The 26,995-nt window shown below is 37.4% G+C and overlaps 2 protein-coding genes across 3 annotated transcripts in view; both read right to left on the minus strand.

Moving 5' to 3' along the window:
- Positions 1-716: 716 nt before the first annotated feature.
- On the minus strand, positions 717-13,932 carry xkr8.3 (XK related 8, tandem duplicate 3). Its single transcript, XM_048201130.1, has 3 exons — positions 13,343-13,932; positions 5,896-6,083; positions 717-3,820 (listed from the first exon to the last, which is right to left on the minus strand). The coding sequence occupies exons 1-3, from the start codon at positions 13,675-13,677 to the stop codon at positions 2,979-2,981; spliced, it is 1,365 nt and encodes a 454-aa protein (XP_048057087.1). The 5' UTR covers positions 13,678-13,932; the 3' UTR covers positions 717-2,978.
- Positions 13,933-17,716: 3,784 nt separating this feature from the next.
- Positions 17,717-26,995, minus strand: part of ptp4a3a (protein tyrosine phosphatase 4A3a) — a 39,941-nt gene continuing 30,662 nt past the window's right edge. For both annotated transcript variants that reach the window (XM_048201132.1, XM_048201133.1), the window contains exons 4-6: positions 22,654-22,784; positions 19,102-19,176; positions 17,717-18,755 (exon numbers count right to left, since the gene is read on the minus strand). In XM_048201132.1, the coding sequence (XP_048057089.1) occupies positions 18,638-18,755; positions 19,102-19,176; positions 22,654-22,784 (324 nt within the window). In that variant the 3' untranslated portion in view covers positions 17,717-18,637. The remainder of the gene's footprint in view (positions 18,756-19,101; positions 19,177-22,653; positions 22,785-26,995) is intronic.

The following is a 26,995-nucleotide window of genomic DNA, read 5'->3' on the forward strand; positions in this document are numbered from 1 at the left end:
AAATTTCAATGGTTCACGTGACTTTGGCAAACAAAAGATTCGAAAAGCTTCGAAGCTTCATGAAGCAGTGTTTTGAAATTGCCCTTCAATATATATTGTTGAATAAAGTCGTTATTTTTGGTGCACAAAAAATATTCTTGTCGCTTCATAACATTAAGGTTGAATCATTGTAGTAACATGTTGCAACTGTTTTAAATACATCTTTAGTAGCTTTCTGGGCATTTGAATGTGTAAATTAATGTGTTGTCAATGCAGGCCTCACTAAGCCATCAGATTTTATCTGAAGATGAACGAAGGTCTTACGGGTGTGGATCGACATGAGGATGAGTAATTAATCACAGAATTTTCATTTTTGGGTGAACCAAACACTTTAAGGTTAAGGCCTTGTTCAAATCCATAACCTTAGGTATGAACAACAGTAATAGTGACGCCAGGCTTAGCAAACATAATAAAAAGGCACATATTCTCTATATGAAATGCTAGTTATCTTAAAGTGAAGTAAAGGGATACCAGAAGTACCAGTCATAACTTGAATTCTTTTAACCGCCACATAATCTTCAAGCCTACAGTAGCTGGAAAATGCTTCCCATCAAGCTTGTTAAGCAAAGTCCGCTGTCAAGCAACCTAACAGGCAGTACACGTTTACTTGTAGTTACTCGGAAACAAATTAAGTAAATGAACAAAAGAATGCACAATAACCGTACATGAAAGACATAGTCTGAATAGGCTGGGTTTATTTATTACATACACAAAATGTTCAATGGATCCCTGTCAAAAAAATCCCTGAACAGAACTGAGACATGATGGCACAACCCATGATTGCTTGCATTCCACATAGCATGACAAGAGGACACATGTTTAACATTGCAAACCAATACTGAATCCTATACAAGTTGTCACGACATGCATATGGCATCCAATTCTAAAGAAACTACAGCTATAAACACCAAATACAGGAACACACAAAAGGGGACATTGGCTATTGGGTAATGTTGCAATACTATGAGAACTTCTGCTCTCAGACATTTCTGCTGATGACAATAGTGAGTTATTTAATGTATTGAAAAATAAATTCAAACTGTAGACCATAATCGTTAACAGTGCTGTTCAGATCAAGTCCATAGTGAAAAATAAGAATATATAACATATATTTTCACAAAATATAATAAAATGAGACCACAAATAGAAGCTAGTAGGATGATTTATGTACATTTAGATCCATGTCCATGTTTCTGAGCATTTACAGACTAGATAAATAATGTTTGAGTGTAGTCTTCAACAACTACCAACATGCTTTTGTCAGGAAATCCTGAAAGAATGCTAATAAAATTGGAAAGTGAAAGTGAGTGAGTGACATGAAGTCTAGCCAATATGGTGCCCTATACTAGTAATTTGTGCTCTGCATTTCACCCATCCAAGTGCACACACAGAGCAGTGAATACTGAACACACCCAGAGCAGAAGGCAGCCGTTTTGCTCAAGGGCACCTCAGTTGTGGATACTGAGAGTGGAAGAGAGCACTGTTCATTCACCTGCTTTTCCTGCCTGCTGAGACTTGAACCCACAACCTTCGGGTTACAAGTCAGACTCTCTAACCATTAGGCCACAACTGTACCTAAAAAGAGCTAATTGTTTAGAAAATCAATCTTAATGGGATCAAACCCAAGCACTTTAAAGGGTTAGTTCACTCCAAAATGAAATTCGGACAAAATAATTACTCGTTCTCATGCCGTTCCAAACCTATATGACAGAACATGATATGACAAATGTCATATGACCAAACCAAAAAACTGTTCTCATCGCATGCGCTTATTGGAGAAAGTGTTAACAGCAGAATGAACTAATGGACATCTATGGACTTTTAAGGTAATCAACTAACCTACCTAGTTTGTTTTGTTGTTGATGTTTTTAATATCCAAATGTTAGTGAGAAGATTAAAAAAAAAAAAAAATTCTATATACGAGGGACATCAGTTATGCTCATCTTTACTCGCTCTTTTTAAGGCATCTTGAGTAAAAGAGCTCTATATTCAACAAAGTACATACAAAGGAGATGTTTTAGAGAATATGGAAGTGAATTTGTGCTTAACCCCCATTTTAAAGAATATTGGTGACCAAACAGTTTTGGACATAATTGCCTTAAATGGACAAAAAAAAGATCAACCAAAGCCATGCAGGTTTGAAATGACATGAGGGTGAGGAAATGATGACAGACCTTTCATTTCTGCATGAACATTCCCTTTATGAATCAAAGATTGTAGGATAGTTTTCATTTTCATTTCATTTTCAGTTTATTTTTATACAGAAGCTCTGATTCTGAGAGGATTCTTGTTTGATCCCATTGATTGTTTCTAAATTATGACACATTCCATTAGAATTCTGTAAACACTTTAAACAATTTTCGAAAAACTTGATATAACATTACAACTGTACACATAGATTCATATGTACAAAAGATAGAAATAGTTTCGGCAAGATGACTAAGGATCAGTCACATATGTGCACATATTTCTATTCTACATTAAAGAAATGAAAACATTCACTGAGTCAGATTCCACAACAGTTGTGCTTCAAGTGAGTACTACAACTAGAGTAGAAAAAAACATAAATTTCGGTCTGTTCCCCAGACAAAGCCATAACTTTATATGATTTGGAATAGAGTTCATAAGACATTAAAAAAAAAACCTTTATGATTCATGTTGTTTTTTCCTTTTTGGAGCTTATCAGCCCACCCATCATCTTCTGTGTTCAATGGAAGACACAGAAAAGTCACACGGGTGTGAAAGTCATGAGGGTGAGTAAATGAGGACGATTTTAGTTTATGGTGACATATACCTTCAATACAAACAACAAAATTAATGACTTCAGTTCAACTGTAACATCATTCAAAAACCATAATTTGTATCAACGCTATGTACAGAGAATTGACAAATGTAATAAAAAGTGTGTAACAGTCAAACAAGCTACATACCATTCATTTTTAGAGTACCGATACATTATTTGTTCCACATTCATTTGTTTTAATTGCAGAGGAGGTGTTTGTTGTGTAAAAGTTAGCAGCATGTTGGCTCATTCTCTTGTTAAATCTTTGAAAAGAAGCACCACTGGCCTGAACAATGGTGTGTGGCTCCTTCCCTCCAGCCGAAGCACCATCGGCCCCAACAACATTGTGTGGCTCCTCCCCTCCATCCGAAATACCATCGGCCTGCATAAAGCTGTGTGGCTCCCCTCCATCTGATGCATCATCTGAAAATTTCCCCGAATCCGGAGGCCACCACAATTTGGGGTGAAAACAGCAATAGTAGAGAACTTTTATCATTAAGCCCAAGACATAACAAAGCGGGATGGAGATAATCAGACTAATGGCGTACGACTGGGTCGTCTCTGCGTCACGGTAAAACCACCATGTGGCCAACAGGATGCCAGTGTCTGAGATCATAAATGTGTGGTAGATGAAACTCCTGCCTCTGGTGTGTCCTTCAGACACATTAAACCAGCTGAAGTACCAGATTAGACCTATAGTGGCCCGGTAGAGCCATTCCCCCCCTGTGCTGTCCATGAAATCAGTACCCTGCCTCCAGGCCCATAACACAAAGAAAGGCCACAAAGACAGGAAGTGAGCAGCAATGTAGCAGGGCAACACAGAAGCAAAGAGAGCAACCGCAGCTACACGTGGGCCAATTAAAAAGAGGTTCCAAAAGAAGTAGACCACAGAGGACAACCAACCCTGCTTGTCTTTGTCGGGCAGAAATGAACGGAGCGACCGATGATAGTCCACCACCATCCAGGCTACAGAAGTAGTGGAGGCGACCACACTCACACCTGTGGAACAGAAACATCAGTGTCACATTTCAGTGTTTTGTACTTCCATTCTCTACAGCTGGGTCATAGACAAAAAGGAAGAAACAATGCAAAATGCATACAATGAAATCTAACTAATATAAATGTGCATAGCAGTGTAGTTATTATTACTAAAACCATTACATTAATTGAACTGAAATAAAATAAAACATTACATGAAAAACTTCAACTTAAATGAAAATTATAAATACTGCCTTGGCAACTAACTGAAATAAAATAAGTTAAAGTACTTAAATCACTTAAATTTAAACTGATGTAACTTGTAATGTAAATTATGTAATTTCCATTTTTTTCTTTCTTTTTTTGTTTCTGCATGTTGGTCACACCATGACTGGGTTGGTGGACCAAAAAAAAAAAAAGACAAAAAAAAAAGACTAATCCTTAAAGGTGCCCTAGAATTGAAAATTGAATTTACCTCGGCATAGTTAAATAATTAGAGTTCTATACATGGAAATGACATACAGTGAGTCTCAAACACCATTGTTTCCTCCTTTTATGTAAATTAGATTTTTGCAAAAGACCTCTGAAAAACAGGCGAATCTCAACATAACACAGACTGTTACGTAACAGTCGGGATCATTAATATGTACGCACCCAATATTTGCATATGCCAGCTCATGTTCAAGGCATTAGACAAGCCAGTATTAACGTCTGGAGCAGCACAGCCGAATCAACATACTTTATGCAGGTAAGCAAGCAAGGACAATAGTGAAAAATGGCAGATGGAGCAATAATAACTGACATGATCCATATCATCATGATATTTTTAGTGGTATTTGTGAATTGCCTTTCTAAATGTTTCATTAGCATGTTGCTAATGTACTGTTAAATGTGGTTAAAGTTACCATCGTTTCTTACTGTATTCACGGAGACCAGAGATGTCATTATTTTCATTTTTAAACACTTGCAGTCTGTATAATTCATAAACACAACTTCATTCTTTATAAATCTCTCCAACAGTGTGTAATGTTAGCTTTAGCTCCGTTAGCCGCAGCATCGGATACTATCAAACTCATTCAGAATCAAATGTAAACATCCATAAAAATACTATACTTGCATGATCTGATATGCTGCATGACGAACACTTTGTAAAGATCCATTTTGAGGGTTATATTAGCTGTGTGAACTTTGTTTATGCAACGTATTATAGAGTTGCGAGCTTGGGGGCGGGAAGCACGAGCATTTAAAGGGGACACGCACAGAATCGGCACATTTCTAATTATGCCCCAAAATAGGCAGTTAAAAAATTGAACAATAAAAAAATCTATTGGGTATTTTGAGCTGAAACTTCAGACACATTCAGGGGACACCTTAGACTTATATTACATCTTGTGAAATAGGGTTCTAGGGCACCTTTAAAAATGAAAAATATATTCATCAACCCAGCCCTAGAAACAGCTGACATATTTTCTTGTTGATGTCAAAAAGTGCCATCTGAGTGCTAATGAAATGTCACTGTTTTGGTAAATTATTTAAGCCCTCCAAAACCATTTCAGCCGAAACCATTTTTTTGGAGACAAACAAGTTGCCGAAATTTCAGTACATCACCAATTAAAATATGTTTTTCTAAAAAACAATAATAAAAGAATCTGTCAAACTACTTTATAACAAGGTTTTTGTTTCAAGAATGTCTTTTTTCTTAATTATGATATTATCACCATGACATTTTTAATTTTTTTGCACCCCCAACCCTACATATCCACTGTCCAATGCAAAATCATAAACATGCTGATGTCTACATAGGAAGATCAAATAACCACACATTACTGCATTTCCTGTAAGTCAATGCTCAATTTTCTCAGATCAGACTGGATGAAAATGTTGGCTTCAGCCAAGAGGAAATTCTTTTTACCACAAGGAAATGGAGCATAAATTGGAGGAAGTGTTTTATGGCAGTTTTAATGTAAAATAGAATATTAACTAATAATGGATGCATCTCATGCGGATGGTCATCCCTCAGATTGGATGTCATATGCTTTATTTTTTTTTTGTGAAGTGGTTAAAAGCATTAGAGCAGAAGTGGAGTGGTTACCCACATTGTACCATCCTTGCGTGGTTGTTGCGTAGCATGATGTACATCATGAGGGTGAGCTGGGGAGCGCTCTCGCAGAACGTCTCAATGAGACGCAGCATGCTGAGGTCATGGGTCAGATAAACTGCATACTCAGACCCACTCCCCCCTCGCCACCACACACGAAAGCCCTGCCAGATAGCTGATACGTGCCTATGGGTAAAGAAAGAGAGTATATGAACTGAAAATTACCACAGTATGCTTAAAAAGGAGATTAATAACTTTTTTTTGTACATAATAGTAACTAATACCATGTTTTTAAGACAATACCGAAGTATTCTGTCTGACAAGTATCTAGCTGTCTGTGATAGCTTGGATGTTTATACTTGCTTCCATAACATCCAAAACACATTACAAAACTCTGAACATACAGCATCAACTACATTCAAATCCACACACACACCATCAAGAGCTGAACTACTTCCTAAGAAAACTGAATGTCATGAACACAGTGAGTTAATAATCAGAACTTCTGTCATGCTGTCTTAAATGATCTATCAGTGTGACATAAACAGGGCAAGTATTAGGAAATCAGGGAAAATGTCAACATGACTCTGTGGTCACTTGGTTCCGGATGTGCTTTTATGGTAATACCATGTTTGTTTATACACTGTCCATTTTACTATCATGTATATACTCATATGAAGGTCTAAAAAAACATAGGAAATGTAAGAAAAAAAAATAAAAAAAATAAAAAAATAAATAAGATTAAAATGTAAAAAATACATAATAAAAATATAGCTGCAAGCAGCGATGATGGGCCCAAGCCTGGTGGCTCTACCAACCTGGTGGCTTCAGGGCAACTGTGCACGGTGGGCAATAGGCATTTAAAACAGGTAAACATAAAAGGACTATGTCAAAGTAATTTGAATACACCACACTTACTGCAGCAGTTGGTGCCCATATGATCACAAACCACAACAGCCACATCCATGAGATTAAATTTATATGAATTTCATGTCACAGAATGTCATAGGTCAATTTCATATGAGAGCAGAATATCATCCTACACTGCCTTATCTGTGTTTTTCTCAGACAACCTCTATAAAACATTTCAGAGCAAATTACATAATGTTATTTGTGCAAATTCAACAGTACTCTGAGAAATCTAATCCAGTCTTAATGTGAATGTCTGTGATTGCTAAATATTATCCTAACACTTCGTTTTTTGACCTCCCTGAGTTATCATTTAAAAGATAAAAAATAGATAAATTAGGGCTGCACAATTAATCGAATTTTAATCACGATCACGATTTTGGCTTCCCACGATCAAATTCGCGTGATCGAGCGATATTTAAAATGCGTCATTCATTCACGCTTTGTATTAAAGGTTTTTTTTTTTTTTTTTTAAGCCAGTCTAGCGCTGTAAAGCCGCTGTCTGATCACGTGCGTCCATGCACCAATCAGAGTTGTTCCCTGCACCGCGCAGTAGCTCAGTCAGTTTCCAGATGTAGACAGTCACAGACAGAAGACAGAGTAGCGTGAGGAAAATACCACAACAGATAGCAGGCTATAATCTATCTTAACAAAGAAAAAATGTCTAACGTAGCAGAGGGAGCGGCCGAGGGGCTTGTCCCCAGAATCGGATCGTCATCCATTGTGTGGAAACATTTTGGGTTTCAGGCAAGTGACACAAAACAAGAACAGGTCATATGCAAAGAGTGCCATAAAGTTGTTTTGGCACCACAAAGCAACACAACAAACCTCTTTAACCACTTAAAAAAACACCATAAAGTTCAATACGATGAATGTATGAGGGCCAAGAAATGCGTTGCAAAGACTAATCATCCCACAACATCAACTCAGACATCCATCGAAGTGAGCCTCTTTAGCGCATCACCATACCCATCCACCTCCCAAAGACACAGTGAAATAACGAATGCAGTCGCATTTGATTTGGCTAAAGACATGTGCTCAATAAACACGGTGACAAACGAAGGCTTCAAATTCTTGGTCAACACTCTGAATAAACGATACGTGATCCCCTCGCGTAATTTTTTTTCAAAGGTGGCACTACCTGCGATGTACAGAAAACGCAGAGGGGAAATAGAGCGTGATCTTGCCAATATAAAGTACTTTGCAACTACAACGGATCTGTGGTCAAGCAGGACAATGGATCCGTACATGAGTTTGACAATTCATTACATCGATGAGGATTTTGCAATGCAGAGTCGATGCTTGCAAACATCTTTTTTCCCGCAAGATCACACGGGAGAGCCAATTGCCCAGGGCCTGAGGGAGGCGATGGCCTCTTGGAGCTTGCAGGAGGATCGGCTTGTCTGCATTACAACAGACAACGGAGCTAATGTGGTGAAGGCAGCTTCTCTAAATAATTGGACTAGGCTTCAGTGCTTTGGCCACAGACTCCATCTAGCAATAGGTGAGTAAAAGTTATATAAAAAAAATATTTAAAGAATTGTATATTAAGTAAAAAAAAATATATATTAAAGAAAAATATTATAATAATTGTATATTAATTAAATATATATATAATTAATTGAAATAATATGCTATTTGTGATTATTAATTGGAGTTGATCAGTACTTATTTTGCTAATGTGTGTGAATATGTTACTGATAATAACAATAGTAGCTTAATATAACAACAACTGTTATTTCTGCTAGTGTTAAGAAACCAAAACCAAACAGTTTTACTCATGTTGTCTGACATAAGATTTAACTAACTTTAATTTTGAACAATATGATTCGGGTTGTTTATCAAATCTGTGGTTTAATTTTACATATGATTTGACTTGTTCATGTTCTTTTTTAGAGAATGCAATGAGAGATCCTCGGATTGATCGAGCAGTGGGTCTCTGCAAAAAGCTGGTAAGCAGTTTCTCTTACAGCTGGCGACGTAAAAAGCAGCTGACGGAGGCACAAAGAGAACTGAAGCTTCCAGAGCATACACTGAAGACTGAGTGTCCCACAAGGTGGGGATCAAGGCAAGCAATGATTGCACGAGTCCTGGAGCAGCAGAGGGCGATTTCTCAGGTCTTGTCCGATGACAGAAAAGCCAGACACCTCATCCCTAACTGGCAGGACACAGATGTCCTTGAGGCCATAAACAAATCCCTCAGCCCTCTATTGGAATTTACTGATGCGCTTTCCAGTGAGAAGTATGTCAGCGTTTCCTTTGTGAAGCCAGTCCTCCACCTTTTCAGATCCTCCATCTTGAAAGTGAACGATGATGAGACAGACCTAACCTGCACCATCAAGACAAAAATCCTGAGCTATCTGGATGAAAAATACAATGACCCTCTGACACAAGAACTGCTTGATATGGCTTCTGCGCTAGATCCACGGTTCAAGCTCAGCTACGTCAGTGAGGACAATGTTGCACCAATTCATGCCAGACTGACTTCTGAAATGGCGAGGACTGCACCTGCAGCCATGGCTGTAAGTAAATGTATATAATTGCAGAATATATGATAAATTAATGCTTTTAAGTGGATTAAAATGATATGAAATCCAGTGGCTTAATGTAATGTCTGGAAATGAGTGTTGAATATGTTTAGATTATTAGGGCTATTTATTAATCATATCTTATTTTCTCTTCAAGGAGATGGGCCCAACAACTGATCCCCATGGTGAGACTGCTCAGGATGCACCCACTACAAAAAAGAAAAAGACCTTGGGGAGTTTCTTCAAGACTGCTGAAGGAGCAGCGGCAGCCACACAAAGACTCAGTCCTCTCCAAGAACAACAAGCTATATCTTCTGAGCTACAGTCGTACCTACAATCAGGTAACCTAGACAGTGAGGAGGACCCGCTAGACTGGTGGAGGGAACATCAGAGACTCTTCCCACGTCTCTCAAAACTGGCAAAGAAATACTTTTGCATCCCGGCTACAATTCTCCCTCTGAGAGGGTGTTCAGCACAGGGGGGAATGTGGTGACCTGCCTTCGCTCATCCCTCAAGCCAAAAAATGTTGACAGGCTAGTGTTTCTTTCCAAAAACCTGTAAACTACAGTACTCTTTTCGGCATAGTTCTTCTGCCTTGAAATGTTCTTATTTGGTTACATTCTGTTATGGAATATTTGTTTCTTATTGATTGTATATTTTATTTTTAGTTTTATTCACATCCATTATGCAGGTACAACTTAAGTTTATATTTTGCTTCCTAAAATATATTTACACATTGTAAAATGTAAAATAGTGCCCTGTTGAAGTTTTGCTACATTTTCTTTATTGTTTTAATTTATTTTTATTTATTCTTTAAGGAGATTCACTGAATTTTGATGAATAAGAGGACCTATTTTATTTTGATGCACATATCTGTACATTAGCAGGAATGTTGCACAATATGGATGTGAAGGCAGTAAATGTAATTAGCTTGTGTGACAATAAAAAATTGTTTTGGTTAAAATCAACAAATAATCGTGCTAATTAATCGTGATCTCAATATTGATCAAAATAATCGTGATTATCATTTTGGCCCTTATCGTGCAGCCCTAAGATAAATACAAATTTGATATAAATGAATAAAATAAATGTTAGATTAAAATAAACATTTGATATTAATGAATAAATAAAATAAAAGATAAAACAGATTAAATTACATAATAAAATTTGATTAAAATAAATACATAATAAAGAGAATAGTACTATAGTGAGTTTAAAAAATAAGCAGCTAAATATTTCCAAATAATATTTTACACATTTATTACATTTCATTTTCAGTGTTTATAAATAAAAAAAATAACCTTGTTATAAAATTATAACCCTGATCTAATACGTCACTGAATTTTGGTAATGCTATTACTTGTTTTGTTCGCAGCTCAAGAGCTAAGGATTTACATTTAAGGATGTAAATCTAAGGTTTTGCATGTTTTGAATACAAATTTTCATTCAATGGAAATAAAGTCACTATACGCCACAAGCTGTTGCATGCCGTTATCAAGTCTTAATAGAAACTATTGCATGTCTACATCAGAATGTGACAGATTAAGAGACAGAAAATGCACAAATTTTAACATACTTTACTATAAATAAATATAAAATGAATGTAACTAAACATAAAAGCATTTACAAAGTTTTGTATTAAAAATTCAAATTTATTAATTTTTTTTTAGATGTAGGGGAGACCGGGGATGGTTGTAATATTTTTGACATTTCTGTCTGTATCTTGGTGTTCTTTTAAGCCAGTGCATTCAAAATGTGATTTTAACTAGTGTCAGCTATTAAATGGCATAGCTGTTATCTTTGAAACAAACAGAAAATGTGTGGTTTAGTTTCAAACACGGGGAGTGAAATGTTACAATTCACCCCATAGTCTGGGTTAGTTGTAACAGACCCTGGGGTGAGATGTAACATTATATCATCCACCGGGGTGAGATGTAACATTATGAGATAAGGATTATAACAAAAAATACGTTTTGAAAGCTTTTTATTCAGCGCAGGCTTTTTAACATAATTGGTATGTGTGTGTGTGTGTGTGTGTGTGTAACAAAAAGGAATAAAATGAGCAAATGCTCATTTTACATCCCTCAATTTGTTTTTCTCTTTCAAGACTTAGGCCACGGGTGTCCAATCCTGCTCCTGGTGGTTCACCATCCTGCAGAGTTCAGCAACAACCCCAATTAAGCATATCTGAACCAGCTAATCAAGCATTGCTTCCCAATGTCCATACTACCCATCCTAAAAAGTATGAGATTAAAATAAGTGTATCCCAAAGCATAGTATGTTGAAAGAGTATGCCAAAAGTCCCCGGATGGTCTACTATTTCCGGTAGATTTTCGAAGTGTGGATCCGTGCACTATGAAGGGTAATATTGCCCACAACCCATTGCGCTTTGGATGAGGATTCAGTTCAGAACTACAAACACGAGTAAAAAGTGTTAAAAAAAAGCAACGAGAATACTTTGTGCGAAAAAACAAAACAAATAACGACTTTTTTAAACAATGTCTAATGATGGGCGATCTCAAAAAACTGCTTCATGAAGCTTAATGAATCTTTTGATTCGAATTAGTGGTTCGGAGCGTGTATCAAAAGATCTCAAACTGCCAAAGTGACGTGATTTCAGTAAACAAGGCTTTGTTACGTCATAAGTGTTTCGAAATTTCATTGGTTTGCGTGACTTTGGCAGTTTGATACACTCTCCGAACAACTGATTTGAAACCAAAGATTCGTTAAGCTTCGAAGCTTCATGTTTTGCATGTTTGCAGCGTTTTGAAATCGTCCATCACTGGATATTGTTCAATAAAGTTATTTTGTTTTTTTTGCACACAAAAAGTATTCTCGTCGCTTCATAACATTAAGGTTGAACCACTGTAGTCACAAGAACTGTTTTAAATAGGTCTTAAGTAGCTTTGTGGGCATTGAAAGTGTTAATTGTCTTGCTGGCGATGCAGGCCTCACTTGGCCATCGGATTTTATAAAAAAATATCTTAATTTGTGCTCTGAAGATGAATGAAGGTCTCACGGGTGTGGAATAACACGAGGGTGAGTAATAAATGACAGAATTTTCATTTTCGGGTGAACTAACCCTTTAATACGAGGGGAGCTCTCCGCATGAAACACCCGTGACTGCAGATCAACGTGCTACTGCATTTCTCTCCGATACGGTAGGAAATTAGCTAAATGAAATGTGGAGGATTTAAGATGATTGACAGTTTACGGTGACAGGAGGCGACAGAGAGCAGAAATGCAATTGTATGATGTGACAGTATGTCCAAAGCTTGTCTACTCTTGCTACACTCAAAAGTATGTACTTTTTGCTCACAAAAAGAGTACATACTTTTAGGGCGTAGTATAAGTGGGCGAATTGGGACGCAGCAATTGGTCTATTAGGCATTCTAAAAACTTCCAGGCAGGTGTTTTGAGTCAAATTGGAGATAAACTTTGCAGGACAGTGGCCCTCCAAGACCAAGTTTGGACACCCCTGACCCAGACATACTGAAATTTAAAAATAAATAAATAAATAAATAAATAATAATACACAAACTTGGGGTAGGGTGTAACATGCTTAATTGATGTCACAACTAACCCAGTCTTGTAGCCATGAACTAGCTCACCTTAAAGTCAACAGAACATCACTAACATTGGCACGGAGTAATGCTGCCTTCACGTGCTATCGGAAATTTGATAATTCCCACTTCTGAAGTCGTGATTACGAGCTCGTCGCATTAAATCAGGGCATTCATGTGCAATTTCTACCTAGGAAACTCGTGTTTACGATCATTCCGAGAGCACGTGAAGGCAGCATAAACCCGAGAATGTGTGAAGTGAATCGGGTGATTTGTAACCTGATCGGAGAAATTGGAAGTATTACAACCATCCCCGGTCTCCCCCCATTTGTTGTCATTTTAGTTTTATTTAAAAGTCTACATAACTTGAAATGTTGAGCATCTGAAAACTCGAGTTAATAAATCAGCCATTTGTAAGACGCTCGTGCAGTTTCTGCTGTCTCACCTGATGAAGAAGCCCAGCTGACAAACATGCAGGAGGAGCAACAATTTTACTCTTTTTGCTTCACTTAACAGAACGATATTCCCGGCAGACGCCTGAGACTCAAAATTCTCCAAAGGACGATCATACTTCAGCCAAAACCAGCTAAACAGCTGAATTATGACAGATGACATGAGCATGAAGCCCACCAAAACACCGAACCACATGAAATCTCCATGCGTGAAGAACTCCTTAGCCACCCACAGATCCGAGCCCACGTCAAACAGAAACGTGCACACGCCGATCACAGTAAAAACAAAATCCAGCCAGGAATACTTAGAAAAAGTCGCGCACTCCATGATGGGATGAGCTTCAAAACAAGAGCAGCTGACTGAAGTTCAGCCAGAGCATGCATTTAGCCGTGAACCGTTAGCATAGGGTTACAGGCAAAACACAAAAGTTCCACAGCTTAAGTTAATCCTCATTATTCACGTAAACGAGAAATCCGCGAGCAAATACGTCTCTTCAAAGCCATTTCTATAGCAGCAGATAGACGAAGACATTTTTGAACATGAAAATCACTCAAACTTTCCAAGTGGCATAACATAAGTCACACCCACCTGACGTCACACTGCAGCTGGTTACGTGATAATTTAATTACAATGGTAAAATGTTAAAAAACAAATCTAATGCTTTTGAACAGAATTGGGTACATTTTTAAATCGCTTGGAAATAATTATGTATCAATTTAATTAGCTGACTTTTATTCAGAAATGGCAAAATATTTTTTTGTGGAAAATGCAATAATAATAGTAATAATAGTAAATACAAGTCTGGATGTAGCAATTTTAATTGCTACATATAATAATTTTATTTTAATTGTTACGTGAAAACTAACTGTTTTAATGAATTGTATATTTCTTTTTGACCATCAGAGAGCAGTGTTGTACTGTAGTCCTTCATAACTGACTAAGTGAACGACACAAAAATAATAATAATCATTAAATTTAATAACTTATATAATTTAACTTATATTATATTATTATTATATTATTATTTAACTTATATTTATATAAGTTCATATAGGCGACAATAAACTTATTTTCAACATCAACATTTTAATATTAATGTTTAAACATTTTAATATTTATTTGAATGTATAAAATGAATGTGTATAGTATACTGTCTCAATTAATAGGAGGCAATAAAAATTAGATTAATATACTATACTACTTAATCATGTATAATAATTTCTTTATATTTCATGTGAAATATTCTTATTTATACATATATGGGTCAATGATAACTAAGATGATAATTAGAGAAATCATTTAAAAAGCAAGTTTAAAACATCTCCCAAGTAGAAATGTGAAGTTCATGTTCAGGTAAGAAAAAAAAAAACTATTTCGTACACTTAATAGGTCCCTCAATTAACACTTTAACAAATTAATTAATTAATTAATTTATTTATTTTTCTTTTGCATTGAAAAATAAAATTGTAATACTTGGATTGAAGGTGGAGAGTTGCCCAAATCTTTCTTGATGTTCAGTTTCAGGTAAGAAAGAGTAGGACTACATATTTTTTTAGGTTTTAGGTAGTGTGCCCTGTTTCTATCGTATCTAGTATCATTAGAAGAAAGGAAGCTGTTTATTTGCAATTTCAAGTTTATTTCTCAGTAGAAATGACCAAACAACAAAGAATTTTCAATTAAACTTGAAAGAAGTCGATTAATTTCTCTGCGAAGGAGTATGAGCAATATCCAGAGGGCAATGTCACACTCATAGCCGTGAGATATGGCTGTATCAGAAATGGCTGTGATTCGGCCGTAGGCACAAGAGTGCTGATATACAGCCATATCTCACGGCTACGAGTGTGATATTGCATTTATACAACAGTTCGACCAAATGATGGTGTAAATAAATAAGAAATAACTACAGAGTGTCTTTAAAACTCTCTTTTGTACATAACTACTTCCTTCCGCCAAGGATTCAAATCTCAAGTTGACAGTTTGACCAAGGCTCCTTTACTAATTCTAAAACATCACTTTAGAACTAGTAACGAAGGAATGTTGAGTCCCTGCATTGAAACTCATTGTATTTTGTACAGTATTAGAGAGAGAGAGAGAGAGAGAGAGAGAGAGAGAGAGAGAGATGCTTTGGCAATACTGTGTAAGTCATGCCAGTAAAGCAAATTTGAATTTAATTGAATTAAATTGAGAGAGAGAACTTTTGACTTGTAAAGTTTTGCCGCCATCTAATGGCATATTGATGTAACTTTCACTCAATCCATATTACACACTAATGGACCCTTTCTCAATACCAAATACAACATATTTATATATACAATAATATTTATTGAACAATATTTAAATTAACAACAATTATTATATTCATTCATTTATAATCATTATAAAATGACAATAGGAAAGCAGTTCTCTACAGGTGAAATAAGTAAAATATAGCCTTAATTAAATGATCAAATTGAACATAGCACAATTTGATTTGCTCTGGAACAAGTAATAGATTAATAAGACCAAAAAAGTATGTTTTATGTACCCAAAATGAATTGTATCTCATGTTTAAGACACAGTGGCAAATCCCCGAAGCACTGGTTGAGATGAAGCTGTTCTCAGCGGGTACACAAGCACTGAATGGCCGCTGACGGTCTGGAGCTTGCATCTCCGAAAACGTCTAAACAAATTGTAAATGATTAAATATGAGTCACATATTTCAGATCTAAACAATTACATTCTTGCCTAAAAAAACTCGTGAAAACGGTGAAAAGGTAGAAGTGCTGTTATCACTAAAATATTGCATGGCTATCAGCTAATCTGATTCAAGAACCAGAAAGAACTGTTGTGTGTATATATATATATATATAGTAGACAATCAGCACTGTGATTGACATGACTAACGAAATCTTTAAAATGAGCTGCAGGTTATGTTCAGAGAATAAGTTGCTGCGGCTACTTAAATATCTTGAAAGTTAGCTCAGTTTCTGAAACCAAAAGTTGAAAATATCCATTTTCTTATCTGTGAACTTATCCAGGTTTGTCGCATAACCATATTTTGCATTATTTTGTTTTGCGCAATAGAATTTCTTAAACTTTATTATGCATAACATGTGACTGTCCAAGCATGCAATGTTTTAAAATATGAAATTTGCATGTTGTTTACATAACAGCTATAGCTTATGGTCTCTTTTCAGCAGCATGAATTATAAAACTTAAAATAATAAAAAACTACATCTTCAGTGCTATCAATAGGTCTGATGGGAGAATTTTTTTTTTTTCTAACATCACATAGTTATCATTGCCATCTACTAGCTCTTTTGAGAAAGACATTTAGACAAAACTGTATATTGATTTCAGCTGTTGTGGCTCACTGACTCTAAACGTGCAAGCCTACAAAAAAGGAAAAATGTCAAAATATTTCTAGCAAGTCTCATTTTTTTTATCTGAATTTTTTCTCATATTCTTTGTTAAAGCCTTACTAAAGCTTTATTTGAGGAAAAGGGACTGAAGTCATTAAAATTTGCATGCAGTAATATTAATGTGTTGTTAATTTTGGAATTATACAAGTAAACTTTTGCAAGTTCTTGTGCAGGTGGGTCATTAAGGGTCTCGTTTTTATTTGAACTGCACCCACAATTATGTATACTGTAAAAATTCAGGCAAAATTATTATAAAGATGTTTTATTTTCATGATTGTGAATTAGTATTAATTTTATAAAGAATGGTTATATGTTTAGAGTGTATTGCATGTTGTTTAGCAGCATACACTCTTAAAAATAAAGTTTCCAAAAAGAGGTTTTCGGAATGTTTCCATAGAAGAACCATTCCGGGTTCCCCAAAGAACTTTTCAGTAAACAGTTCTTAAAAGAACATTTTAATAAACCATTTGCAATTGAAAGGTTCCATGGATGTTAAAGGACCTTCAATGGGTTTAACATCAATACCTTTATTTTACAGGTCACACATGTAAAAAACACTTTGTTTCGATGGTTCACTTTAGATATTCTACTAAATATAAGTAACTTTGCAATTACATGTCAACTAACATTCATTAGAGTATTAGTAGGCTGTAGTAGGGTTAGAATCAGTTGACATGTATATGCAAAGTTACTTATAGTAAGTAGAATGTTGGGGGAGCATCAAAATAATGTATTAGCAGATAATAAGCAAACAGTCTACTAACAATCTGATGAGAGTTAGTTGACGTACCGTAGTTGCAAAATTACTTAGTAGAATGTCTAAAGCGGACCATCGAAAGTGTTAGCGATCACGAAGATGAAATTGCCATACCTCCCTGCAGAGGGCAGTATGGCAGTATTTTGACAGGCAGTGAACTTGTTACACTTTATGAGGTCACCTCATGACAAAACACTAACAGTCCTTATTCATGATTGCAACAGCCTTTATTTGTATTATGCAGCTGGAGGTGTGTTCTTAAAAAACAGAGGAAAAACAACTTTAAACCACCGTCTTATTCATTCATATAGGGCCTTTTTTACCATCTGATCTCTGTTGACCTGAATGGACAAGTATCATAGACAGATCGCCTCCAGGAAGTCCTAACACATTAAAATTACTCCAACAAACACAAGGTTTGATTTTAAGCACATAAACACGCATAAGCATTTTCGCAGTTAAATTCCTTGGCCTTCGCTGGCCTTCATATGTAGCTTTCAGAAACCCTTTAGTGTCTGGCACTCAACCTAATAGAAATAGCAAAGAATTGCTTTATGAAAAAGAAATATCTTTCACATGAGCCCTTCATTTGTCCACTTTAACTGTTGTTTGCTCATAAAACAAAAGCATCATGGAAAAGGTCAACAGTAAAAAGATTTGTGCTGAAAACAAAGTGTTAAAGGAACCGTAGTTGTCTAAAAATCAGACTCCTGGCAGGGAAGAGTAGGAAAGCTGTAGAAAGAAAAATAAGTATTAGAGAGAGTGAGAAAGAGCACAAATTTTGTCCATGATTCACATTATCACACCGCCTGGCTCTTTTAGACAATCGCAATCATTTGAGGCATGATTAGGGTGTCAGTCCTGGTGCAGGGTCAAAGGTCAGAGGTTGCCTTCGCCGAATCTCATTAACCTCAGAGATACGTAGCCTTTCAGACCTCTAAGTCGTAAGTCTCGGAAAAGCCATGGCAGTATCCACACCACAATCGGAGTGAGGAGGATTTTAGGCACCAGTGGGGTTTTCATCCAGACCGAATCGGTTCGTATTTTTATAGCAAATCGGCAAAGTGCATCAGTTGTGGCCCAGTCCATCAGGTTCAGCTTGGTTCAGAACAGTAGGGTGAGGGTGCAGTCACATGATGCAGCACTTGTTCTTGAAAATGTGCGGGTGCTTGTAGCGCAGTCTCTGTTTGGGCCGATATTTCTCTAGATACGTCAGCTGCTTGCTGTTTATTGCACCCCTGCGCTTCCTGTGAAATCAAAAAACGTCTATTAGCATGTTGATTGACAATTTCGTCACGAAACATGGCAGATAAAAATGGCTCGCAATCTCATGTTTCACTCCAGCCCACATTGGGCTGAAAATAGCATTGAAAACACAAGGAACAGTAAACTGAGAGGCGGAGCTTAAAAAAGGATCAATTGCGAATCTTTTGCGTACTGAAAGCTTTAAGCTTGGCCTTGCTATCAAAAGGTACTCTGGCAAGCATAGCAACTGAGAACTAGCATTTAAGCTCCACTTGTATGAATATAGCAGTTGACGTCAAGAGCTCAAGGTTTTATGTCCTTGAAAGAAGTCAAGAGAGATGTACGTACTGTCGGATGAACTGGATGGCATCTTCGTACTTCATCCCACTTTCAATCAGTGCCACGGCCACAAGTACTGGAGCTCTACAGGAAAAAAAGAAAAAAGATTGAGAGACGTTACACAAAAACAAGCAATGTCAAAAGGAATTTAGCTGTTTTTTGTACTTTTTGTATTCTTGTTTTATAAGAAATATATTTGTATTTTGCATTTACCTTTTTTTATTATTATTAACATTAATTTTATTATTATTTTTGAATGTTTACTTAAAGGGTTAGTTCACCCAAAAATTTTAATTCTGTCATTAATTACTCACCCTCACGTCATTCCACACCCGTAAGACCTTTGGTCATCTTTGGAACACAAATTAAGATATTTTTGATAAAATCCGATGGCTCAGTGAGGCCTGCATTGCCAGCAAGATAATTAAAGGAACACTCCACATTTTTTGAAAATAGGCTCATTTATCAACTCCCCTAGAGTTAAACAGTTGAGTTTTACTGTTTTCGAATCCATTCAGCCGATCTCCGGGTCTGGCGGTACCACTTTTAGCATAGCTTAGCATAGTTCATTGAATTTGATGAGACCAATAGCATCTCGCTCAAAAAATGACCAAAGAGTTTCAATATTTTTCCTATTTAAAACTTGACTCTTCTGTATTCACATCGTGCACTAAGGCCGAAGGAAAATGAAAAGCTGCGATTTTCTAGGCCGATATGGCTAGGAACTATACTCTCATTCCGGTGTAATAATCAAGGAACTTTCACACAGGGAGCGTGCTTTGCAACCGTGGAGACATTTGTGAGAGGCGCTACGTAATATTGCGCCTGCTGCACCCATGGTACGGCAGCAAATTTCCTTGATTATTAGTTTTAAATAGGAAAAATATCGAAACTCTTTGGTCATTTTTTTGAGCGTGATGCTATTGGTCTCATCAGATTTAATGAACTATGCTAAGCTATGCTAAAAGTGGTACCGCCAGACCCAGAGATCGGCTGAATGGATTCGAAAACGGTAAAACTCAACTGTTTATCTCTAGGGGAGTTGGAAAATGAGCCTATTTTCAAAAAAAGTGGAGTGTTCCTTTAACACTTTCAATGCTCAGAAAGCTACTAAAGACATATTTAAAACAGTTCATGTGAGTACAGTGGTTTAACCCTTAAATGTTATGAAGCGACGAGAATACTTTTTGTGCGCCAAAAAAACAAAATGGCAACATTATTCAACAATATCTAGTGATGGGCGATTTCAAAACTGCTTCATGAAGCTTCGAAGCTTTACGAATCTTTTGTTTAAAATCAGTGATTCGGAGTGTGTATCAAACTGCCCTCAAGTGGTGAACCATTGAAATTTCGAAACACTTATGATGTAACAGCCTCGTTTACTGAAATCATGTGATTTAGGCAGTTTGATACACGCTCCAAATCACTGACTCGAAACAAAAGACTGAAGCAGTGTTTTGAAATTGCCCATCACTAGATATTGTTGAATAAAGTCGTTATTTAGTTTTTTTTGGCGCACAAAACGTATTCTAGTCACTTCATAACATTAAGGTTGAACCACTGTAATCACATGAACCGTTTTAAATACGTCTTTAGTAGCTTTCTGGGCATTGAAAGTGTTAATTGTCTTGCTAGCAATGCAGGCCTCACTGAGCCATTGGATTTTATGAAAAATATCTTAATTTGTGCTCCAAAGATGTATGAAGGTCTTACGGGTGTGGAACGGCATGAGGGTGAGTAATTAATGACAGAATTTTCACTTTTGGGTGAAATAACCCTTTAAATACTTGACACTGCTGAACTTCAAAGGACTGAATTCTTAATTTGTATCTGTGTTCTATTGTTTTTATTTGTTTTATTTGTAATTTATTAAGTTTGTTCTTTATTTTATTACTGACTGTTTACTTGAATAAAACACACAACACAACCTGCATTGTTTCACTGGTAGTAGATTCAACTGCTTAAACAACTCTAACACACACAACTTTACTGGCTCATTAGAGCAGCTCAATTGTTCCATGATCTTAGATATAAATGACTGTAGCTGCACAGTGCAAAACATATGGAGCAGTGCCACATTAAATGCAGTGGAAAATGCATTACAAGGAGTTAATTCATCATACAATAATTACTGTTTCACAATCCTAAAAGGTCAAGATTCAGGCAAAGCAAGAAAAAATAATTTCCAGAAAAGGTGAGTGGTGGAAAACAATTGTTTGTGCTGTTGCTAGGTGGATACCTAATGGCCCAAGTCATATAAAAAGAGCCCACCCTCAAGTCTCTATGATATTCTGGTCTTTGCACATCACTCGGGTCCTCTCTTTAATGTCTATGTGATCTTTCCTCTCTATCTATCGCCTCCCAAGTGGAAAATCTTAAATCCGATCTCTTACAAAAGTAACAGCACACCTCTCCTTAGCAAGCAGCGACTGGGGTATGTCTGTAGGCACAGCAAAGCAAATTTTAATACTTAACCATCAATACTTCTCTTTCAAACATACACTGTACTGTACAGACAGTTAAATCTTACGGCATAACCCCAGCTCTAAACAGTGCTGCCATCTGAAAATAAATGAGTCAGGCCAAAAAAACACTGGCACTCTTTCAAGATTCAAGGCCTATTCCCTTTGGAAATGGATGAAGTGCGTCAGAGACTGAGTTTTACCGCCCAAAAGACGAAAGCAGCAAGGCCAGACTACCTCCTCCTCCTCTTAACGTCACTTGCTGTTTTATAGCCGTTGTTTGTGGTGTTTTGTTTCGCTGTATGTGTACCAATAGAGATCATAAATACATAATCTGCAGGAGATCCTACAGATGAGACACACACTGTTCAATATTTGTAACTACAATAGTACTTTATGTACGTTATGCAATATTGTTGTTACCATGAAACTATGTACCCATAGTACCCATATGTACCCATTGAACTTCTATGGAAAAAAAACAAAAAAAAAACAGCTAAATGAGTTCCCATTCATAAACCACAAGGTAAATGGAAGCATCATGTATAGCTAAAATATCCCAGTCATGTGGGATAGACTGTCTGGCATAAAGGCCATGGACAGAGCACACGTTTGAGGGGGACAGTAATAACAAATGGCCGTAAAAAGCAACTTCCTGTTTTGTCTTCGGCCCTCACCCTGATGCCTCTTAAAACAGAGCGGGACTGCAACAGAGTCAGTGCACTTTAGAGACTGTTGACTTTGGCGGAGGACTCTGTCCACTTTAAATCCTCCTAAGAGGTACCTCTCGCTCGCTATGTACGTAGTATGGTTTCAGTCCATAGGGGACTATCAACTTCTTCCAGAGTTAATAGAGGAGACGCATCTCCTGGGAGAGGTGCATAATGTTCTATAGGGCACACAGTACACATTCTTTTCCAGATTAAGGTCTAGAACAGGGCACCAAAGGTGGGCTTACTTATGGGCCACCAGAAGAGAAATGAACCCATTTGCCCCCAAAGTTCCCAGGCCTGAGCAAATCCCAGCTAGTCAGCTAGTTAAAGATATGTTTAAATCTTCAGATCAGTGCAATTCTTTATCTGTAAGGACATTTACTGACCTTCCTAAACCGGCCACGCAATGCACAGCCACGCAGCAGCCGGGGTCTTCAATGAAGCGTCTCTTCAGGAGACTCAACCAATCCTCCACAACCTTAGAGGGAGGAGGAGCGCCATCATCAAATGGCCAGTCCTAGGGAGAGAAGAATAAGCTAAACCTTAACATGAGCACATTAAATGTCTGTTCACACTGAAAGACAAGCTTTGACTTTGAAACAATACATTACACTTTGGACTTCACGTGATAAACTATATTCAAATTTGTTGCATCTAATGGTGGCTTTTGTTCATGTTGCCTCAAGTTAGTGACAATGAATAACATCCAGTCAGTTTGTTGCTGAAAATTGCTGTCAATGTGACTGTCCATTTAAGGAGTCAAAGGTAAAAAAGTTGAGTCTAATAGTATTTAGACAAATGTAGATATTTATATCAACATTTATATAATATCAAACCAAGTGGCATTAATTTGAAGGAAATATAGTAAAAACAATTCTAAAGCAAAATATTTCAAAGAACTTAAAGTATTGAAACACTTTGTGGTTGTCCAACGTTAGTGTTTCGTTCAATGTTAATTTGATGAACTACACGTGGTTACTGCGAGTGGACACCTGTGAATTGCAAAAATGGCCCAGAAAGTGAAATTAGTTCTGAGAAGAGCTAGTACAGGATTTGTTTACAGATGCCACCAGGTTTGCATTTAATGCAAACACTTTTTTTAAATGTGACCTAAGTGTCCAAATAATGGTTGAGGCTACTGTATCAGTTTTCACAGTATAAGAGAGGATCTGCTGGCTTTTGCTAAATGCTTCTTACACTTGGTTTATTTATAAAAGTGGGTTATCCAAATGGTGAAGGTGCTTGGGGAGGTCAGACCTGCAACAGTACTGGGTTAATGAGGACCATTCAGAAATAACCATCCACGGGTGCATTTCCCATACAATGACATAACTGGCCGCTGAAGTACCATAGTATGATGCATTGTTGGAGAAATTAAGTCACAACTGTTTCCTGAAACCATAGTAACTTTGACGCACATCTGTTGTTCAAGCCAAGTTGGTTCAACAATATAGAACTACTGCTAATGATGTTGTCATGCAGGTGGAGTAATAACTTCTAATTCATCGGTTCAAGATCAGATTAATGTCCCATTATTGCCGTCCGAAGACTACTTCGCTATTTTGTTCTCCTTTGTTTTGTTGTATTTCTAGATGTTTGATTCCATCATGGGTTCTACCTTATGTCAAAGATATTAAAGCATTCGACTCTTCGAAAATGGTGGTTTCTTGATCTTGACAAAGTACAGTGAAATTTGTGTGTGTGTGTGTGTATATATAGATAGATATAGAAATCAAGACTAGATATAGAAAAGCAATTCATGTACCTTCTTCTCTGAGGTGAAAATATCCATTGTGTTTATCGTAACAAATTCACATCATATTCACATCTGTCAACTGAGTCAAACTGAGTTCTGGTTGGGAGATGAGTCAGTGAAGAAAGTACAAGTAGTGCATATTTATTCATTTTGATTTCTCACAACTTGTGTTGTTTTTCTGGGTGAGACGGAGTGAGCCATGGAGCTAATAATGTCTCATGAATGCACAACAGCCAAAGTCAGGATTTTCGTTAAATAATAGGCCAACATTAAATTTCGGCTTGTTTTTCACAAAACCTTACTGTATACCCCCAGAACTCTTGGAATATATGACACGTGTCGCATTGGATCATTCTGTGATACTTTTGCGTCTTAAAAAGCTTGATGCTGGTAGCTATTTGCTGCCATAATATGGACAAGCACAAACAGGTCATTTTTCAAAAATTCTCAGAAAGAAAGAAGGGCATATGGCATTAGATCAACACCAGGGTGAGTAAATGATGACTTTATTTTCATTTTAGGTTGAACTATCCCTTTAAAGTGATAGTTCATCCAAAAATATAAATTTGATGTTTATCTGCTTACCCCCAGGGCATCCAAGATGTAGGTGACTTTGTTTCTTCAGTAGAACACAAATGATGATTTTTAACTCCAACCGTTGATGTCTCTCAGTCAAATAATGCGAGTCAATGGTCACACAATTTATAAGAGTCAATAAACACACACAGACAAATCCAAATTAAACCCTGCGGCTCGTGACGACACATTGATGTCCTAAGACACAAAACGATTGGTTTGTGTGAGAAACCGAACAGTATTTATATCATTTTTTACCTCTAAAACACCACTATGTCCAACTGCATTCAGCAATCGCTTGGTGATGTCTGATCGCGCTCTGACAATGGCAGTGATGTCTCGCGCTTATACTTCAGTGAGTGCTAGACATGACTGCCGCTGTCAGAGCGCGATCAGACATCACCAAGCGATTGCTGAACGCAGTTGGACATAGTGGTGTATTAGAGGTAAAAAATGATATAAATACTGTTCGGTTTCTTGCACAAACCAATCGTTTCGTGTCTTAGGACATCAATGTGTCGTCACGAGCCGCAGGGTTTAATTTGGATTTGTCTGTGTGTGTTTATTGACTCTTATAAATTGTGTGACCATTGACTCGCATTATTTGACTGACAGACGGCAACGGTTGGAGTTAAAAATCATCATTTGTTGTTCAACTGAAGAAACAAAGTCACCTACATCTTGGATGCCCTGGGGGTAAGCAGATAAACATCAAATTTTCATTTTTGGGTGAACTATCCCTTTAAGTCCACATGTGGTTCTAACAAAAAAAATATGCTTCTAACTACAAGTCGAGAGCTGTAGTTCCAACCACACAAATGTGCGATGCTGTTTGCAAATGTTCATTAGAAATATTTTTTGGGAAACACCAAATTGTTGGAATGTTTAGTGCATAGTTGGCTAGCAATGCTTTTGGGAAACTTACTCCAGAACAAATAATTGCACTACAGAATCTGAGATCACTGCTAAATGCGTGTTTGAAGCCATGGAGTCTCTTATCGACTGAGATTGTTGAGTTTTTTTGGGACTTGTACAATATGGTTTGAGACTTTTAGACACTGCTATAAACCATTCAGTTTACCAACAAATGTGCAAGTTCAGGGTTTGATACAAGCATTGGTGATGTACTGTCATCTATCAATCCCTGTTACTGTTCAGGTGGTTTGTAAAAGCGGTGCATGCTTCTGTGTCAGTAAGGCAAAGTGTGAGGCCCGAGAGACATGTGGAACATGGCATAAATTTAGCATACGCGTTTATCTTTCCGGTGCTCTCGTGACCTTAAGTTGAGAGGTGAATCACAATCACGCTGAACAGAAGACCGGGAAAATCCCACCTCTCCTCTTCCGTTTGCCCACCTAAACTACTGCTGGGGGACTTTGATGTGGTTCAGCTACTGAGGGACGTGGCTTATGGAGACCAGTACAGTAACTGGCATGTCTTCACAGGCACAGATGCCCACACAAACACGTACTCATGTGATCCACAGAGGCTTGGCAGGGCAGGCCTTAATTATAAAGAGCTTTCTCACAGTACAGGCACATAAGTTGGCATTCAGATGCCTCAAAATATTGCTTATCACATGGTACCGATATGTAGCCACACAACTGCCCTAGGGACAGAACACTCAACACTAGCAGGTGTGAGTCTTTTCAAGTAAACAAGTCAGACCAGCAAGGCCTTTAGGAGGCTGGCTTTACTGAAAATCCTTTGAAGCATGAATGACGTGCCACAAACACTTCCTCCACTTCCCTCCAGCCCATCCTATTGATTTCCTGGGCAAACATGCCTCAGAAACCTTTCGGGAGCGGATGGAGGGCCACTGATGTAATGCAGGTTGGGTAAACAGCCGTGGCCTACTTTGGGAATCCAGAATTAGGTAGCGGGGTCACTTGCTCAAGCCTGCAGTCTCGCAGATCTCTGTACGGTGTTGTTCTGAGTTGGAAGGGTGCGGAATGGCACGTGTGCACCTCCCAGGAGCACGCAGTTTACTCCCTTGTTGCAGGTGTTCGCACAAATACATGAGACGAACAACACTGGTGATTGTTCCCACTGGGGCCAGCATGTCCTTTATATTCACAGAAGGCAGTAAAGACAGGACTTACGCAACAGTTCGCCTTGAGTTTTTCTTTCTTTTTACAGTTTTGCTGTGAGAAAGTCAAGAAGAAAAAGTATAAAAGAAAGGCTGGGTGGTGGGGGAAGGTGGGCGGGGACCGATCGGAGGCCACACGGAGCGACCAGGCTCTGCCGCTACCATAGCAACTGTGAAACGTTGACGTCGGTAATAAGAAACACGTGTGGCTGCTTGGAAGAGAACATTCTCTATAATGAATTTAATGTGTGTGTGTGTGTGTGTGTGTGTGTGTTAGAGAGAGAGAGCGAGTATACGGGGGTCAAGG

Source organism: Megalobrama amblycephala, linkage group LG9, assembly GCF_018812025.1.
Source record: "Megalobrama amblycephala isolate DHTTF-2021 linkage group LG9, ASM1881202v1, whole genome shotgun sequence".
NCBI lineage: Eukaryota > Metazoa > Chordata > Actinopteri > Cypriniformes > Xenocyprididae > Megalobrama > Megalobrama amblycephala.

What these genes read in the sequence shown, in the direction of transcription:
- xkr8.3 (XM_048201130.1), bottom strand. Translation starts at nt 13,677, where the DNA reads ATGGAGTGCGCGACTTTTTCTAAGTATTCCTGGCTGGATTTTGTTTTT. An exon ending in CAGCTGGGCTTCTTCATCAG is followed by an intron (nt 6,084 to 13,342) that starts GTGAGACAGCAG and finishes CTTTACCCATAG; the next exon opens with GCACGTATCAGCTATCTGGC. An exon ending in CCACGCAAGGATGGTACAAT is followed by an intron (nt 3,821 to 5,895) that starts GTGGGTAACCAC and finishes TCTGTTCCACAG; the next exon opens with GTGTGAGTGTGGTCGCCTCC.